This window comes from Ambystoma mexicanum, chromosome 7p (assembly GCF_040938575.1).
Source record: "Ambystoma mexicanum isolate Mex_15411 chromosome 7p, UKY_AmexF1_1, whole genome shotgun sequence".
In the NCBI taxonomy this organism is placed as follows: Eukaryota; Metazoa; Chordata; class Amphibia; order Caudata; family Ambystomatidae; genus Ambystoma; species Ambystoma mexicanum.
In genome coordinates this window covers 60,551,076-60,570,520 of record NC_090939.1, presented here as the reverse complement: position 1 = coordinate 60,570,520, position 19,445 = coordinate 60,551,076, and the positions used below count along the sequence as shown (strand labels likewise).

Below are 19,445 nucleotides of genomic sequence, written 5' to 3'. Positions count from 1 at the left end.
GCTAGAGTCCGGGAGTGACTGGATCGGGCTGGGGAGGTGTGTGATCCGAGGCTAGGGTTCCGGGGAGTGATTGGGCCGCTGCTGAGGAGGTTTGTGATCCGTAGCTAGGTCCCGGGAGTGACTGGGTCTGGCCTGGGGAGGTGTGTGATCCGTGGCTAGGGTCTGGGAGTGACTGGATCGGTGCTGGGGAGGTGTGTGATCCATGGCTAGGGTCCGGGGTGACAGGGTCGGGGCTGGGGAGGTGTGTGATCCATGGCTAGGGTCCGGGGGTGACTGGATCGGGGCTGGGGAGGTGTGTGATCTGTGGGTAGGGTCCGGGGAGTGACTGGATAGGGGACGAGGAGGTGTATGATCTGTGTCTAGGGTTCTGGAGGGTGACTGGGCCGCTGCTGAGGAGGTGTGTGATCGGTGGCTAGGGTCCGAGGGTGACTGGATCGGGGCTGGGGGTGGGTGTGATCGGTGGCTAGGGTCCGGGGGTGACTGGATCGGGGCTGGGGAGGTGTGTGATCGGTGGCTAGGGTCCGGGGGTGACTGGATCGGGGCTGGGGAGGTGTGTGATCCGTGGCTAGGGTCCGGGGGTGACTGGATCGGGGCTGGGGAGGTGTGTGCTCCATGGCTAGGGTCCGGGGGTGGCTCGATCGGGGCTGGGGAGGTGTGTGATCGGTGGCTAGGGTCCAGGAGTGACTGGATCGGGGCTGATGAGGTGTGTGATCCGTGGCTAGGGTCCGGGAGTGACTGGATCAGGCTGATGAGGTGTGTGATCGGTGGCTAGGGTCCCAGGGTGACTGGATCAGGGCTGGGGGTGGGTGTGATCGGTGGCTAGGGTCCGGGGGTGACTGGATCGGGGCTGGGGAGGTGTGTGATCGGTGGCTAGGGTCCGGGGGTGACTGGATCGGGGCTGGGGAGGTGTGTGATCCGTGGGTAGGGTCCGGGAAGTGACTGGATCGGGGCTGGGGAGGTGTGTGGTCCGTGGGTGGGGTCTGGGGAGTGACTGGATCGGGGCTGGGGGTGTGTGTGATCGGTGGCTAGGGTCCGGGGGTGACTCGATCGGGGCTGGGGAGGTGTGTGGTCCGTGGGTAGGGTCCGGGGAGTGACTGGATCGGGGCTGGGGAGGTGTGTGCTCCGTGGCTAGGGTCCGGGAGTGACTGGATCGGGGCTGGGGAGGTGTGTGATCCGTGGCTAGGGTCTGGGAGTGACTCGATCGGGGCTGGGGTGGTGTATGATCCGTGGCTGGGGTCCGGGAGTGACTATCGGGGCTAGGGTCCGGGGGTGACTCGATCGGGGCTGGGGAGGTGTGTGATCGGTGGCTAGGGTCCGAGGGTGACTGGATCGGGGCTCGGGGTGGGTGTGATCGGTGGCCAGGGTCCGGGGGTGACTGGATCGGGGCTGGGGAGGTGTGTGATCGGTGTCTAGGGTCCGGGGGTGACTGGATCGGGGCTGGGGAGGTGTGTGATCCGTGGCTAGGGTCCGGGGGTGACTGGATCGGGGCTGGGGAGGTGTGTGATCCGTGGCTAGGGTCCGGGAGTGACTGGATCGGGGCTGGGGAGGTGTGTGATCGGTGGCTAGGGTCCGAGGGTGACTGGATCGGGGCTGGGGAGGTGTGTGATCGGTGGCTAGGGTCCGAGGGTGACTGGATCGGGGCTGGGGGTGGGTGTGATCGGTGGCCAGGGTCGGGGGTGACTGGATCGGGGCTGGGGAGGTGTGTGATCCGTGGCTAGGGTCCGGGAGTGACTATCGGGGCTGGGGAGGTGTGTGGTCCGTGGGTAGGGTCCGGGGAGTGACTGGATCGGGGCTGGGGAGGTGTGTGCTCCGTGGCTAGGGTCCGGGAGTGACTGGGTCCGAGGGTGACTGGATCGGGGCTGGGGGTGGGTGTGATCGGTGGCCAGGGTCCGGGGGTGACTGGATCGGGGCTGGGGAGGTGTGTGATCCGTGGCTAGGGTCCAGGGGTGACTGGATCGGGGCTGGGGAGGTGTGTGATCCGTGGCTAGGGTCCGGGAGTGACTCTATCGGGGCTGGGGAGGTGTGTGGTCCGTGGGTAGGGTCCGGGGAGTGACTGGATCGGGGCTGGGGAGGTGTGTGCTCCGTGGCTAGGGTCCAGGAGTGACTGGGTCCGAGGGTGACTGGATCGGGGCTGGGGGTGGGTGTGATCGGTGGCCAGGGTCCGGGGGTGACTGGATCGGGGCTGGGGAGGTGTGTGATCCGTGGCTAGGGTCCGGGGGTGACTGGATCGGGGCTGGGGAGGTGTGTGATCCGTGGCTAGGGTCCGGGAGTGACTGGATCGGGGCTGGGGAGGTGTGTGCTCCGTGGCTAGGGTCCGGGAGTGACTGGATCGGGGCTGGGGAGGTGTGTGATTCGTGGCTACGGTCCGGGAGCGGCTGGGGAGGGTTCTCTGTTCAGGGATCCACGTGTGGGCGGGGACGGGGGCTGTGTCGGATGATGAGCCGCCCACTGGATGTAGGAGGAGGAGGAGGAGCGGGAGGAGGAGCGGGAGGAGGAGGGGGAAGGCACTCCCAGCTTTACTCTCTGATGGTAAACCTGGCCCAGAAGCGGCAGCTCCTCCAGCACAAGCAGAGATTTCGTTGTGAACTGGCCCCCCAGCCACATCTGGACCCCCCAGGTCAGCAGTGCCAGGAGGTGCCCGCCCCGTGCCCTTGGGCAGTGGACACTGCAGGTAACCCCGGGGCCCTGACCTCTCTCGCCGCTGCCCTTCATTCACCATTTCCAGCCGAGCGGGGGCTCTCCAGGGGGACGCCCTCCTGCCTGGCCGGTGCAGGAGCGCAGGGCACGTGGCCCGGACCCTGGGACCCTGCCGCGGCACAGCAGGTAAGCCCCGGGGTGTCTTGGGAGCACGGGATGCTTTGCTTTCTACTTCCTATTGTTTGTTTGGAACCCCCGTGACCTCTTTATGTTGTGGTGTGGCAGCACCGCGCCTAGAGGCGATGTACTCAGTCGAGTGTGCGATAGAACGAACGCAGCAACACTGAGCTGGGAGCGCGCACGTGTATTGCCCTGAGAGGCGGTGTAGTCCGGGATGCCGGGTCCGACCCCTGGCCCACTCTGTGGCAGGTGCTGAACTCCCAGAGTTCGCGAATTAGGTGGTTGGTTGCTGTTATAGCGCTTAATGTCGCTTCCAGGAGCGTCACGAGGAAGGTGTGCGAGTATTGTGTTGCGAGGAGGGCGTTTGGAAACAGCCCATGCGGGTGTGGTGCTGCTAGGTTTAGCTCGGGATGGGTCAGATGGGGGGGAGGGGGCAGATGCTGGGTCCGCTCTGGGGGTGAAGCGAGTGCTTGATTTTGAGGTGCGATGGGAGGGGGCTGAGGGGTGTTCAGTTTGGCACCAGAGTTTACTGATGGGGTGAGGTTCATTGGTGCGGGATAAGCTATCTAGGGGAGGGTGGGGGTTCAGCAGTTGGGGACATTCAGGGCTGGTTCGGGTGTGTGTGTGTGTTGGGGAGGAGGGTGGGGCTTAGCTCGTTCCATTTCTCCTCCAGTGTCCTCGCACCCCCCCACTCTCATCCTTCGTGTCCCCCAGCCTGGCGGCTCCTGTGGGCTGCTGTCAGTAGTGAGGTCTTTGTTCGACAAAAAAGGTCCGCAGACGGGCGAGATTTGGGGTCCCCACGGAGGCCTTTAGATGTGAAGGGACTGCTCCAGGATCGTGTTGTGAGCGAATTCCCTTATATTCGGGGTATGTTTTCTTGGAATATGTCCATTAATGTACTCCAGGAGGAGAAGGATGTGTACCCCGGCAGTCCATTAACGTACTCCAGGAGAAGAGGGATGTGTACCCCGGCAGCCCATAAATGTACTCCTGGAGAAGAGGGAGATGTACCGCGGTAGTCGTCCATTAACGTACTCCAGGAGAAGAGGGATATGTAGCCCGGCAGTCCATTAACGTACTCCAGGAGAAGAGGGATATGTAGCCCGGCAGTCCATTAACGTACTCCAGGAGAAGAGGGATATGTAGCCCGGCAGTCCATTAATGTACTCCAGGAGAAGAGGGATATGTACCCCGGCAGTCCATTTACGTACTCCAGGAGAAGACGGATATGTAGCCCAGCAGTCCATTAACGTACTCCAGGAGAAGAGGGATATGTAGCCCAGCAGTCCATTAACGTACTCCAGGGGAAGGGGGATGTGTACCTCGACCGTCCGTTAATGTACTCCAGAATAGGGGTGTGCCGAATCAACTTCCAGGGCACCAGTGATAAGCACTGAATATCGGTTTCTAACCCATCGATTAGCCCCACACATCTATTACACCAGAAGGGATCCAAACAGATTGGAATATAAGTGAATTATAATACCTCCTTGTCATTTTTTGGTAACATGGACGGAACAGCAGGCTTATCTCTGCAAGGTCGTGAATCGTTGGTTGGTTGAAACACAGTGAAAATACAATCATTGCCCAATGATAAAAGGGACTGTCCAGTCAAGGTTGTATAAACATCTGCTTTATTATTCAACAGACAGTTCTAGCACACTACAAAATACAACCCACCCTGTAAAGGAACACAAAGGACAGACAGTTCCATGAATGAAAGAGATGCACTCTGGATACTGACAGGAGGATAGTCAGTAAAGCAATCTGTCGTAACTGTTCAAGGTTATTTGGTTTCAGCAGCAAGGGGTCGTAAATGTCACTACGGTCCTTCGGAGAAGGACCAGGGGGACGGAACCACAATGTACCTGGTGCTTGAGGTGATCTTGATGCTCAACAGTGTCAAGTCGGTTCCAAGACACTTTCCAACTCCTGTGACGGAGTTCAAGACGGGAGACAGCGGTATGTATCAGGCGGCAGGCAGTTTGGCAAGTGAGGCTGGATGGGTGGCTGCAGGCTGGCCTACAAGGCAGCTCGGGTTCAAGAATATTCTGTGTTGGTTGGTGAATCTGGAACGCTGGTTGAGGCTGCTTTAGTGACTGCAGCGTGGCAACAGTCGGTGGTGCAGCCAGCCACAGTTCGAGGGCGCCACTGCCTCGAAAATGTCCTTAAAAGATGGACACTGGTTGATGGCACTCCTCCCAGCTTCTTCACTGGGCACGTGCCATCCTTTTAAGGCCGACGGCACAAAGCTGAGGAGAGTGTGTAGGCAACAGCCCTGTCCTTTGGTCAGGGACTCTCTGGCACTTCCCAAGGAAGCTTGCTGGCAGAACCTAGCGGGGCATGCTGGGTGTGACGAATCAACCTCCGGGGCACCAGTGGTCCAGGGATGATGATCGGTTTCTATTTCTAAAGCATCAATCCGCCCCACACCTCTAGTACACCAGAAGGGATCCGTACAGATTGGAATACAACTACATTATAAGACTTCCTTGTCCAATTTTGGTAACGTGGATGGAACGGCAGGCTTATCTCTGCAAGGTCGTGGATCGTTGGTTAGTTGCAACACAGTGAAAATACAATTATTACCCAATAATAAAAGGGACTGTCCAGTCAAGGTTGTGTAAAAAAATATCAACTTTATTATTGCTACAACAGACAGTTCTAGCACACTACAATTACAACCCACACTGTAAAGGAACACAGAGGACTGACAGTTTCATGAAGGAAAGGGATGCACTCTGGATACTGACAGGAGGGTAGTTGGTAAAGTACGAGTTTTATAGTTCAAAATTATTTGGTTTCAGCAACAAAGGGGCAAAGGGTTGTAACGGTCTCTAGTGGCCTTCGTCGAAGGACCAGGGGGGAAGAATCACAATGTACCTGGTGCTGAAGAAGTTCTTGGTGCTCAACAGTGTTGAGGCGATTCCAGGGCACTTCGCAGCCCGGGAGACAGCTGCGGATACCAGGAGGCAGGCAGTTCGGCAAGCAAGGCTGGACAGACATCGGCAGGCTGTCCGGTGCAGCAGCTCCGGCCAAGAATCATTATCTCTGTGCTGGTTGACGCATCTCGGACGGCTCTGGCGACGACTGCGGCCTAACAGTCAGTGGTGGACCCAGATGCGGTTCGGGGACTCAACTGTCTCGAATTGCCCTTAAAAAGATGGATGCTGCATGATGCTTGCGTGGCACTCCTTTTAGCTTCTCACAGGGCTTGTGTCCTTACAATGCGGGTGGCCCAAAGCTCATGAGGGTATTGGCAGAAACGGTATTGTCCCGGGGTCTGGCGCCCGGCATTCTGTTGCCAGACCAGGGGTCTGGGAATGCACACGCCCGGCAGCCTGTTGCCAGACCCCAGGGTCTGGGAATGCACACGCCCGGCAGCTAGGCAGCCTGTTGCCAGACCCCGGGGTCTGGGAATGCACACGCCCGGCAGCCTGTTGCCAGACCCCAGGGTCTGGGAATGCACACGCCCGGCAGCTGGGCAGCCTGTTGCCAGACCCCGGGGTCTGGGAATGCACACGTCCGGCTGCCTGTTGTCAGACCCCTGGGTCTGGGAGTCGGCAGTCCTTTGCCGACTCCTGCGTCTGCGAAAACACAAAGACGCCTTTTGAAAACGGGGCAATCTTGGTAGTTTTCAACCCTGCTCTGTTTTGTTTCGATTTTGCGTGTTTGGTCGCCCTTCTCTGGGGCCTGACCTTAACCAGCTCTGCCCAATCGCTGCCGCCTCGACTGCCGGGGTAGATACCCCCCTTCTCCTGCAGTGCATTAACGGACTGCCGGGGTAGACATCCCCCCCCTTCTCCTGCAGTGCATTAACGGACTGCCGGGGTAGACATCCCCCCCCTTCTCCTGCAGTGCATTAACGGACTGCCGGGGTAGACATCCCCCCCCTTCTCCTGCAGTGCATTAACGGACTGCCGGGGTAGACACCCCCCCCTTCTCCTGCATTGCATTAACGGACTGCCGGGGTAGACACCCCCCCCCCTTCTCCTGGAGTGCATTAACGGACTGCCGGGGTAGACGCCCCCCCCCCCCTTCTCCTGCAGTGCATTAACGGACTGCCGGGGTAGACTCCCCCCCCCCCCTTCTCCTGGAGTACATGTGGTAGACATCCCCCCCTTTCTTCTGGAGTACATGGGGTAGACACCCCCCCTTTCCATCCCCCCTCTTCTCCTGGATTACATGGGGTAGACATCCCCCCCTTTCTCCTGGATTACATGGGGTAGACATCCCCCCCTTTCTCCTGGAGTACATGGGGTAGACATCCCCCCTTTCCATCCCCCCCTTCTCCTGGATTACATGGGGTAGACATCCCCCCCTTTCTCCTGGAGTACATGGGGTAGACACCCCCCCCCCTCTCCTGGAGTACATGGGGTAGACACCCCCCCCTTTCCATCCCCCCCTTCTCCTGGAGTACATGGGGTAGACGCCACCCCCCCTTCTCCTGGAATACATGGGGTAGACACCCCCCCTTCTCCTGGAGTACATGGGGTAGACACCCCCCTTCTCCTGCAGTACATTAACGGACTGCCGGGGTAGACACCCCCCCCCCCTTCTCCTGGAGTGCATTAACTGACTGACGGGGTAGACATCCCCCCTTCTTCTGGAGTACATGGGGTAGACATCCCCCCCCTTCTCCTGGAGTACATGGGGTAGACATCCCCCCTCTTTCCATCCCCCCCTTCTCCTGGAGTACATGGGGTAGACACCCCCCTTCTCCTGCAGTACATTAACGGACTGCCGGGGTAGACATAACCCCCCCCTTCTCCTGCAGTGCATTAACGGACTGCCGGGGTAGACACCCCCCCCCTTCTCCTGGAGTGCATTAACTGACTGACGGGGTAGACATCCCCCCTTCTTCTGGAGTACATGGGGTAGACATCCCCCCCCTTCTCCTGGAGTACATGGGGTAGACATCCCCCCCCTTCTCCTGGAGTACATGGGGTAGACATCCCCCCTCTTTCTCCTGGAGTACATGGGGTAGACACCCCCTCTTTCCACCCCCCCCTTCTCCTGGAGTACATGGGGTAGACATCCCCCCCCCTTTCTCCTGGAGTACATGGGGTAGACACCCCCCCCTTTCCATCCCCTCTTCTCCTGGAGTACATGGGGTAGACACCCCCCCTTTCCATCCCCCCCTTCTCCTGGAGTACATGGGGTAGACACCACCCCCCCCCTTCTCCTGGAGTACATGGGGTAGACACCACCCCCCCCCCTTCTCCTGGAGTACATGGGGTAGACGCCACCCCCCTTCTCCTGGAGTACATGGGGTAGACACCCCCCCCCTTCTCCTGGAGTACATGGGGTAGACACCCCCCCCCCCTTCTCCTGCAGTGCATTAACGGACTGCTGGGGTAGAGATCCCGAGCGGAATGCCGTGTTTGTACAAACCTGTTATCACAAGTGTGGGCCTCCTCCCGCAAGCTCCTCGTGGGGGACGGGGGTGGGGCGCAACTCTCTGAAAGGATTACTAGGGTAGGGACAGCAGAGGAAAGCTTCGGCGGGGGCCCACGCGGTCTGCCCGGGAGACCCTTTGAGAGGGCTAGTGCCAAGTGGTTTGAACCAGGGTAGACTGGAGACGTAGAGAGGGGTGGTTACTTATAGCGAAGCGGGAGTCAAGGGTCAGAGGACGTTTGGAAGCTAAAGCCAATGTCAGAGGTTACCAGAACACACCTCCTGTGAGTGATTATAGGTGGCTAGTGGCAGAGCAGTAACAGCAGGGGGCATGTGAGGGCAATGTGTATGAATGGTGGGGGTAGGTGAACATCATCCTATTGGATGGGGAAGCGCCTGCGTGGGTCCGCCCACGCATTCAGTAATTTAGAAGAAGAAGCAGGGGGCATTATCGGGCAATAAGCGGCCTCCTTACCAATTCAAATCTCTCATGAAATGCACAGTAATCGGGGCAGGGCGGCGGTTGTTACGGGTGTGCCCCTAGTGCAAGGCGCCACGCCCACATTGTACCCAGTGTATGGGAAAGGGCGTATCTCTCCTCTGCTGGACTCGGGCCGCCTGGACTACGTTTACCACAAAGCACTGGGTGGGACCTCTGTGGGAGTGATAAATGATGTCGCATTTATAACTCGCCTGTACACAAGTGTTTCTAGGCGGGACAAGTCAAGGAGGTTGAAAGAAAAGGGTAAAAATCACGATTTTACTAGGCCGTGTGTCATTCAGCTCGCACCAGTGTGAGGAAGAGGGGAGGGGAGAAGCACGGGGGGGGGTTGGTGGTGGTGGAAGTGCAGTTAACTCACAAGTGCAGCGAGCAAGCGGCTCATGAGTGCAGAAAGAAGGAACTGTAGGGTTGCAGATCCAGACCCTTAAGTGTTGGGGGAGCCGGGAGGCAGTGCAAGGGAAACTGGACATGCAGGAGCCTGGGCCTGAGTTCAGAGGGTGACCAGTCCAGTGCGTGGTGCAGTCGGGTGCATTAGCAGGGGAGAGGAAGAGAAAAGGAAGGTCTTGAGTTGCTTCCGGAACCGGAGGTGGCTCTGCTCAAGTTTGAGAGGGGCTGGGAGGCTGTTCCAGAGGGAGGCCCCAGCTGAGGAGATAGACCTGCCCCAACTCTCTACTTGGAGAAGCATCTGACCCTCAGAGAGTTGGAGGTGGAAGAGCAGAGAGAGCTTGAGAAGGAAGATGTTTTGGAAGAGAAAGTTGGAGGCAGAGCGTTCCCAGACCCCAGAAAGCCTTGTGGAGGATGCAGAGGGTCTTGAACTTGATCCTTTCAGCTACTGGGAGCCAATGCAGAGATTTCAGTGCTGGAGAGATACCATCCCTGGGCTTGAGGCCAAGGACAAGTCTTGCGGTCCTGTTTTGGATGAGTTGCAGAGGGCGGAGAGTAGAAGCAGGCAGATTTAGCAAGAGGCTGTTGCGGTAGCCCAGCCTAGAGAGAACCAGAGCTCTGCAAACAGTGAGAATACCTCTGAGGAGGTGCAGCTGGTAGTTTGAGTTCATTGAGACGTTGGAGTTGTGAGGAGAGAAGGAGAGGGTGGAGTTGAAGATGACAGCAAGGTTCTTTGCCTAGCAGGAAGGAGCAGGAAGAGAACCCGGAGTGGGTGGCCTGAGAAAGGAAAGGAGGGAGCGAGTGTTCCAATGAGGCTGTCTTACTGCTATTAAGGCAGAGACCACCCCTGAATTGCGGCCAGACTTTCTTGTACGAGAGAAGAAGCAGAGGTGGCTGAGGGGAGCCTGAAAGAGGGTGGATTGTCATCCGCATAACTTTGAAAATTGGAACAGAAAGTGGCGATGCATTGAGAGAGAGAATAGAGGAAAGACCCCAGTTGGACCTGAGAGGGTTGGTCGCTGAGAAAGGGGGTCAACCAGACCAGGAATAGATCGGTGGTACCCAGGGTGTCAGGGAGACGATTGAGCAGGATGGCATGGTTGACCGTGTCAAAAGCAGAGGATAGACCGAGGAGGATGAGGTCAGAAGGGAGATTAGAGTCAAGATTGGAGAGCAAGTCTTTACGGGTGTTCAGAGGAGCAGTTTCCGTGCTTCTGGCAGCTCTGAAGCGAGACTGGTGCTCATGGAGGCAACCAACAGATTCAGTATATCGATTAAGCTGGTAGATGGCCAGCTTTTCCAAGAGTTTGCCCAAGGAGTGATGTAGATCGGGCGATAGTTGGACATAGAGGAAGGATTGACCAAGGGCTTCTTTAGAAGGGTTGCACAAGAGGGTACTTAAGGGGGAGGGAAAGTTCCAGTGGCAAAGGACTGATTGCAGAAATCGCCAAGGCTGTAGCAAGGGTGTCGATGTGGTCCTTCATTGTTCTGGATGAGCAGGGGAGAGTCTGCTTTGAGTCTTTCGTAGATTGGGCTTGTCTAGAAACATCACGGGTGAACAGGGGAAAGGAGGAGGGACTGCCTCAGATGGGCCAGGAGTGGAAGAGTAGGTAGAGGAAGAGAGGGTGGCAGGATGTATTGAGTGTTGGTAGTGAAAGGAGGGAACAGGAGAGGTAGAGACTACAGCAGGATTGGCACGCTCCTTGCTGATTTTGAAAGGTTTGGCAGAGTTGTTAGATGCCGCAGAGATGCGGGCTTGGGTGTGGGCTCTCTTCTTAGAGAGGACAGAGAGTCTGTATTGTCTTTGGAGCAGGCGGCAGCCCAGTTTGTCAGGGGGTGCGCCTGATGCCCTCCGCTTCCTCTCGGCCACCCTACACTTGCGTTTAAGGGCGGTGAGGTTGGAATCGTACGAAGAGTTGCACTTAGATATGCGCTTCAAGTGGATCCTCAAGATAGGGGCAAGTATGATATGATTGTTTATTTATATAGCGCCTATACACAATGTGTTTCAAAGCGCTTCAAGGCAAGGGAGGGAACAAGGGAAAATACAACCACATTCTTACAGGCCATGAACAGTAAGGATGTGAAATGAACTATCGTACTAGGCCTGACGACATTTCAGATAGTGCAAGAGCTAAGACATAGATAAGGAAGGAAGGGAGGGGGGGAAGGAAATGGAAACAGACAGGCGACTATCATACTAGGCCCGACGACATTTCAGATAGTGCTGGAGGGGTGGTGGGGAGGAAAAAAACAGTAGTGGGAGTAGATCAAGAGTGTTAGAAATGGAGAGATGAAGGTTGGAGAGGGCTGTGTCAGGGTGTGAGTCAGCCAAAGGTACAGGAGGAGAGACAGTAGCGGCAAAAGCCTCAACTGACGCACACGCTTCATGGGTCAGATGACCCGGGAAGGCAGGTGGCAGTGCTGGAGTCGGCTTGACCTGCATGGAAGAGAGGGAGCTGGGAAGAAAGCGGGAAGTGATCACTCCAAGAGAGAGACGTGGTGAAAGGGTTAGAGAAGGGGAGGTCTGAGGAGATCAGAACATCCAGGGTGTGCCCTGCACAGCGAGTGGGCCAGAGGGAAGAACAGAGAATGTCGGGGGTCTCCCAGCTGCTGAGCCACTTGTTCGCCAGAAATAATACACAGGAAAGTGGGCGTGACATGATCTTTTCAGGGCTTTTGGGATCTAGCAACAACTACCCACGGCCCCCACCTGGCTTTGCACCAATCGTCAGCTCCGCACATCAGTGCCCCCTCCACCGAATCGCGGCGTGCCTAAAAGTTAAGGTGCACGCTGGCACCGACGTCCAATTCTATATTTCCATTACTACCAGTTGAAAGAGTCCACATTGGGGATGGCGAGAGACTGGGGGAGATGGCGCTCTGCTTGCACCCCCCACCCCTACTGTTGGCATTGGCGGCCTGCTCTCGTTGGGGAGTAGGGTGAGCCCGGCGGCGGGGTGGTTGGGTTTACACCATAGCATGCATACAGGGAGGGCTGGGGACGAGTCAGTCGGCTGCCTTTCAGAGGCGCTGACCTGAGTTCTGCCGGTCCCTGTTGGCCCGTCCAGCTCTCGAGCATTGAAGTCCTTGTAGTCTTGGGGGGGGCGAGAAGGGGGGCTTGGGGGCAGGACAGAAGCAGTGCACTGAAGGGCAGGCTTGGCAGGGGAGTTGCTAGGTCTGGAAAAGACCCGGGGCTAAGCTGATGTCGGTACTGTTGGAACTGGGGGCTAGCTGGTCTCTTGGCTGTAGCTCCTGAGATTCTATCCGGGGCTACAACCAAAAGATCAGGGGCTATAGCCTCCTTAGCCCCCCCCCTAGCTACGCCCCTGAGGCTTGGAATGTGTAAAATCCCGTGCACGCGACTGTTTTCTGTAGTCCCTGCACGATGCAGAGTGCACACAGTGCGGTTTGGCGGGGAATCCGTGTAGCGCTCCCGATGGCGGACCAGGGGTGGGCACGGCCTGCTGGACCCGTCTACCGCGTTCCCATAATGAGCCCATCAACCCCGCCTCTAGGGTAGGTACCACATTAGCACACTTACCTGTTGGCGGTCTCTGCACAGGCTCCCAAAAAATGAAGGGGCAGAGAAAACGGTAGGCTCCGGTAATGGTCATTGGGCAGTGTGGCCTTAGGGTTGGCAGTGTGAGAGGCTGACCCTCCCTTGTGGTGGGCAGTGTGGCCGTCTCGGGATCCGTGTGAGAAGGTGCCCCAGTGGAAAGTGTGAGAAGCTTGCCGTGGGGTGGTGCCCGGGGTTGGCACTGTGGCTTCGGTGGTGCTGTCGCTGGTGTGCAGTGTGACAATCTGGTCCTGCTGTGCAGTGTGAGAAGCTGTCCTTGCTGTTCAGTGTAAGAAGCTGCCCTGGCGGTTGGCACTGTGGCTTTGGTGGTGCAGTGTGAGAAGCTGCCCTCTGGTGCGCAGTGTGAGAAGCCTGCGGTAGAAGGCTGCAGTCCGCGGTGCTCTCAGTTGGTAGCCAGCAGACACGTCACGCCCTACATCCCCCCCCCCCCGGTTGTCTCGCGCGCTCTGCACACGGGACACCACTAACGTGTTTTTTGTTTGTGTTTCTTCCCTAGGACGATATCGCCGTGGGCGTCTCCACGGGTCGGGCTGGAGCCAGCAGCGGGCATCGGTGTGAATAGCGGGTGACCCATTCGTTCTGTGAGCAAGGTACCCCCGGCGGCTCACACTGGGCAGCCACCCTCGTGCCAACCACCTGGTGATTTCTGGGAAGCGAGACTGGCGGGTGTAGGGCTGTCTTTCGGCCTAGTGTGACTCCACCGATGGCGGGGACGCCCCGACATGCCTTTATCTCTCCGCAGCCCTCGTGGAGCGGGTACACGTGCCACTGTGCTGCTGGATCTGTGCAGTAAGGAGGTGGGCGCTGCGTGGCGTGGTGGCACTGGAATCTTCGCGCTATTGGTTTTGGCATCTGCCCCGTGATTGGTCTCCTTCACTGTCAGCCCTCGCCCGTGCGTGGGTTTTTGCCTTTGGCGGTGACACCACGCGTTGCCCTCTGTGGATCTTCGGACTGGGCCGGAGCAGCACCCTGGGGTGCCCACGGAGCGCAAGCATGCGCCACCGCGTGCCAGAGCTGACGGCCCTGCTGCTGTTGCTGGGTAAGTGGAAACTCATGCTGCTTTCTTTGGGTGTTGTGATTACGGGGGCATGTGCGAGACCACCCTGGGTACCCAGGATTAACATCTATGGGGCATTTGCGTACCTGGTAAAATCAGTGTGGCGGCCAAAGTCATCAGCCTGTCTTCTATACCTGCAGTCCTTTGGAGATTAATATCTAGGAAGGCCCTGGACCACATCATCTGGTGGGGGATTTGGTAGGAGGACGTTATTGGGACAGTATTGTTTTTATTTTGGGCTTTTAGGTCCTTTAAGCTGAAACTATTGCATTAGAGTACAGATGGGGAGAAACGGCATATGAGGAGGGACACACCGCTTGTGTGTGGTGTTTGGTTATTTGCCCACCCATTGACTGCCCAAGGTCATGCTAATCCCATGGCCATTCCTACCGCTCCCCACCCAAAACACCTCCCCATGGGAACTCTTTGGTTCCTTTTTTAATCAAGCCTTACCATCAAACTTTGCACACAAAGTGCCTGGCAGTGTTTTTTTCAACGCAGCAAGCAGTGGGTGTCCTACACTAAAGCTCCGGTTAAAGTCAAGCTTTGGCAAAACCAACCATTTAAACTTTTTTATTAGTATTGGGCATTTGCCAGGCACTATTAAATGCCCAGGTGCTCTCACTATTTTACACCTGCTGGCATTATTGATCAGTTAATAGCACTATGGCAGTGCTTGGCAAGTGCCTTTGCCATGCCTTCACAAAACTGCAAATTGTTGGCATTGCAATGCTTGCTCTTGCAGTGCACTGGACAACCTCTGTTCCCTGGCACCAGAGTGAAGATGAGGCCTTTGGAACATGTTACTGTTCCCTGCAGGTCTCGCCTACACACACTGATGCCAACATGAAGTCCATGTACTTTCATTGGCTTTTATTTGGGGGTTGGGGCCAAGCTTGTTGGGGTGAGTTTGGAAGTTCTGGGAGTGGTGGTATAGCAGCGGTGGTCTTGTTCAATCCGTGTCTGACCTGTTGTAGCCTGGCCCTCTCGAAGGGTTTCGGTGTGGGTCTTGAATTTTCTTACACGGTATGGTCAAGGGGGTTTATAGTGATTTTTTTTCGAATGACATTATCTCAACATTTCGTCAAACATTTTTTGGAATGTGTGTATGTGATATTTTTGTTTATTTTTTTTTTTTTTAATGGGGGGGGGGTCCACCCCAAACCCCCGTTTTTTTCACCACATTTTTAACTTGCAAAACCCAAAAAAACGTATTCAATAAAAAAAGAATACATTTGAAAAAAAACATTTGACAAAATGTTTTTGAGATACTTGCATTTCGAAAAAATGACCGGATCCCGGTCAAGAGTTGTGCCCTATTTATTTATTTATTTATTTATTTATTTATTTATTTATTTTATTAATTACATTTATTATACGCCCAGACCCTGAGGTATCACGCGTAGTTAGACATTTTGGTTATTACACAATTGGAAGAAACTTATAACAGAAGAAACATTAGCAAATCACAATTTCATCAACCATTTGTGCATAGTGATTACATGCTGACATATTTACAGAATGAAGAAAGTAAAGTTCTAGTGTTCTGGGGTGAGATTTGGTAGGTTGAGGTTAGTTAAATAACCAGATTTTAGTGTTTTTTTTTTTTTTTTTTAAAGCGAAAGAAGGACTCTTGCTCCTTGATGCCCATCAGGAGTGCATTCTTGTGCTTAGGGGCCAGAACTTTAAAGCTACCTCCTCCCGCCCTGGAGCTTTTGTATCGTGGGATATCCAGGAGTGTGCTGTCATTTGATCTCCGAGTTCTAGTAGGGTGTTTTTTGCAGACTGTGTTGTTGATATAATTGGGTGCTTTGTTGGCAATACACTTATGTGTGATGCAGTGTGTTTTAAAGATGATTCTAGACTTGATTGGTAGCCAGTGGGTTTCTCTCCTAGTGTCTGAGATATGATCACTTTTTTTTTTATCGCTAACTCAGCACGTAGTGCTTTGTGCTGCATGAGTTGTAGTTTAGCCAAGTTGGAGTTGGATGTGCTTAAAAGTAATACATTGCAGTAGTCCAACTTGGAGAGTATTAAGGCTCTTGCTAAGGTGACACCATTTTTTGGGGTGAGGAATTTGCGACTTAGGGCAATAAGTTTGGAGGTGTAGGAGGTAGCTGATGAGACAGCGTTTACTTGTTTGGTCATTGTTAGGTTGGCGTCTAGGTATACACAGAGGGTTTTTACCTGTTTGAGTGCTGTTATCTTTGTGCCATCAATTGTGAATGATGAGTACTCAGACTGTAAGGCGTTAATTTTGATTTTGGGTCCTACAATGAGAAGCTCTGTTTTTTCGTCATTCAGACAGAGACTATTGTGGGCCATCCAGTTTTGAATTCAGGCATATATTTGGTTAATGAGCAGGGTGTCCTGCTCGTGGTTGCCTGATAAGGGGATGATGAGTTTCTGGGTGTCATCTGCGACGTTGGTGTAGATGGCGCCCATATCATCCAGCGCTGAGAACAGTAGCTTTGTATAAGCATTATAGAGAGTGGGTGAAAGGTAGGATCCTTGAGGAACGCCTATGGGAACTGGTATGGGGTAGGCCGACTCTTTACCAATAGACTCGTGGCGTGCGCTCTGTAAGGAAGAATTTGAGCCATTGGGTTGCCTCCTTTTGAGAATCTGAAGTCATTGGTAAGTGTGGCACAGAGTTTGTGATCTACTAAATCGAATGCTGCAGAAATATCTAGCAGCATTAGTAGAGTTTTCCTGCCTCCCTTGTGCAATCCATTGGGGTTTTGAAGTCAAGGGGTGCAGTTTCTGTGCTATGGTTGGGACGAAATTCAGATTGTCGGGCACCCAGGAGTTGGTGGTGTTCTAGGTGGTTTTGGATTTGGGTATATGCAATTTTATCTATTTTCAGCAGGAAAGGGACGGTTGTTATGGGTAGGTAGCTCGTGGGTACAGAGAGGTCTTGTGTTGGCTTTTTCAAGAGAGGGGTTACCCATGCTTATTTAATGCTAGCAGGGACCGTGTTGGAGTTAAACGAAACATTAATTAAATTGGTGATGGGTGTCAAGGTGGAGGCGCACATTTTGGGCAGGAATTTGGTCTCCTTTGCAATTGGATGCTTTTACTTTGGATATGGTGTCCAGTACAGTGCCACATCTTGTGTGATGGGTGTGAAACACAAAGGCTCATGGTCCATGTGATTGGGTGGGTCTTTGGTGGGGGTGGGTAGGTTTTTATTTGCAAGGGTGTTTCTTTTTGAGATGATTTTCTTGTGAAGTAGAAGTATTCTGGATGCTGGCGCATTCTGGATAGTCGTACACCAGGTTTTACTGGCATTGACCGGTGATGTCTTGAATTGGGTTTTCCAGCTCTACTCCTTTTGAGGTTGGAGGAGGCATTGTTGATGTGCACATTGAATGCCTCTGCCTTAAGGGAAATAATAGCTGCTTTATAGACTTTATTACCTTCCTTAAAGGTGTTTGCGGAATCTGGAGTGTTGTTTTTTTTAATGGTAGTGCTCGAAGGCTCTTTTTGTATGTCCTAAGCGTTACTAGTTCTTCGTTAAACCAAAAGCTAGAGCGTTGGTCGGCTTGACGCGTTTTAATTATGATTGGTGCTACTGAATCAATAGTGGCTTTGAGACATTTCTGGTAAGTCAGCCATGTAGTTAGGATAGTTACTCGTGGTAGTACTCAGGGCATCATTTAGGATAGTTGACAGGTTGTCTGCAGTACGTTTTTAATGTTTCATAGGTATCCATTTTTTAAATCTGGGCGGTATCTGTGGTTCTGCTAGTTAGGGAGACGTTGAGGATATGGTGATAGGACCAATCGAGGGGTAGTACCGAGTCAATGGTTAAGTATGAATTGAGGGTGAGGATCCAATCGAGTATTCTACCTTTATGATGGGTAGGGACATTAACTAGTTGGGTGAAGTTCATATCACTGAGGGCCGCATAGCAGGCAGTTGCTTTGTGATCAAGGAGATCATTATATCCAAGGTTTAGATCGCTGAGTATGATGTATTTAGTAGTGGGCTTCACATGTTCACATGGGGGGGGGGGGTGAGAAGGAGAGGGATGTCTAGATTGGGGGATAGGTTCTTTTGTTGGGTGATCTGTATATGACCAGGAAGTTGGTTGTGGTTTTTGGATTAGAGGTGAATTTGGCTAAGAGGAGTTTGTACCCGTCTATTGCTTCAAGGGGGCATGCCCTGATTTGCAGAGTTGATTTGGCTATTATTGCGACCCCCCCCCCCACCTCCTTGAGTGCTGGATCTGTCAGTCCTGAGGATGTGGTTAAGGTGCTGACCTCCTTTTTAGATGGTGTAGTCCAGGGTCTTGGCCGCTTGGTGTGTCCTGGACTCCACCTAGATGTAGTAATGGGGTCAGGACCACTCGCATTAATATTATGGTATTTATTGAGGGCGGACCAAGCTTTCGAGAAGCAACAGAGCGCTTTACAGAGGTATACAACCGTAGAGATGTGTAACGGAGCAATTTACAGAGGTAACAGCACAGATGCCTAACGCAGCACTTTACAGAGGTATACAACAGTACAGATGCATAACAAAGCACTTTACAGAGGTAACAGTACAGATGCGCAATGCAGCGCTTTACAGAGGCATACAACAGTACAGATGCATAACGGAGTGCTTTACAGAGGTAACGGTACAGATGGATAACAGCGCTTTTCAGTGGTAACAAACAAACAGAAATACAGCAGGGTTACGCTACAGAGGGACACAGAGGAGGGGTACAGCTTTGCTAACATTTGGATGGCTTCTCATTAATAAAAAAGGCTTTTTTTTACATGTTTGTGCCCGCAATGGCTTTGGAAGTATACTGCTGAAGCCAGCGTAACAAAGCCACTCAACACTTCATAGATTGTTACCAGGGTGCCATTGGCTAGTGACATGTAAGACATGGTGGGCTATGGCTACGTGTAGAATTGAGGTGGCAAGTCACTTTTTAGTTTGGGCTATTATGTAGAATTGCCACTGTTGCATTCGTGCACAGATGGTGAGGAATGGCGTATGAGGAGGGACACAAAGCTTGAATGTGTTGCTTGCCCACCCATTGACTGCCCATGGCCAAGCTAATTCGTATGACCATTCCCACCCCGTACCGTCCAAATCACCTCCTCGTCGGATCTCTTTGAGCTCGCTTTAATCAAGCCTTACCATCAGACTTTGCACCGGAAGTGCCTGCCAGTGTTTTTTCAAAGCAGTCTTCTGAGAGTTAATGACGTAATTGGAGCTGTAAACCTGCTACTACTGTAAAAAAAAAGTCTCAACCAGGCCGGTCTTCAGTCAAATCATTTTATAGCATTATACGTGTCCTTGTCTGAATTTTGGCTTTTGGATACATGTTTGGCATTTGCTAGGCGTTACTAGATGCCAAGGTTTCTGCACCTGCTACCATCAATGGCCATTTCATACCACTACAGCAGTGCCTGGCAAGTGCCTTTCCCATACCTACACAAAAGGCCAAACTGTTGGCATTGCCAATGCTTGTTTTTTTTTATAGCTGGCTAGTAGCTTGCAACTTGAATGTTTGCGTCCTGCTGTTAAATACTTCGCAAAATGGAAAGAGCATGTATTCTTTTGATATGTTTGGCTTCACGTTAAGTTGTTAGCTTGCGTTGGGTTTTGCTGGACTTCCTTCTGCGCGTCTGTTGGTGACTTCTGCTTCTTTATGGGACCTTGTGAGCTTGGGTTTCTGGCTGCAGTGCTTTTGTTTGCTTCTGTCGACA

The 19,445-nt window shown here is 53.8% G+C and overlaps 1 protein-coding gene across 1 annotated transcript in view; it reads left to right on the top strand.

Moving 5' to 3' along the window:
• Nucleotides 1-2,497: 2,497 nt before the first annotated feature.
• The window catches only part of IGSF3 (immunoglobulin superfamily member 3), a 242,496-nt gene continuing 225,548 nt past the window's right edge, over nt 2,498-19,445 (top strand). The window contains exons 1-2 of the mRNA XM_069635776.1: nt 2,498-2,823; nt 13,177-13,719. Coding sequence (XP_069491877.1) covers nt 13,674-13,719 — 46 coding nt within the window. The 5' untranslated portion in view covers nt 2,498-2,823; nt 13,177-13,673. The remainder of the gene's footprint in view (nt 2,824-13,176; nt 13,720-19,445) is intronic.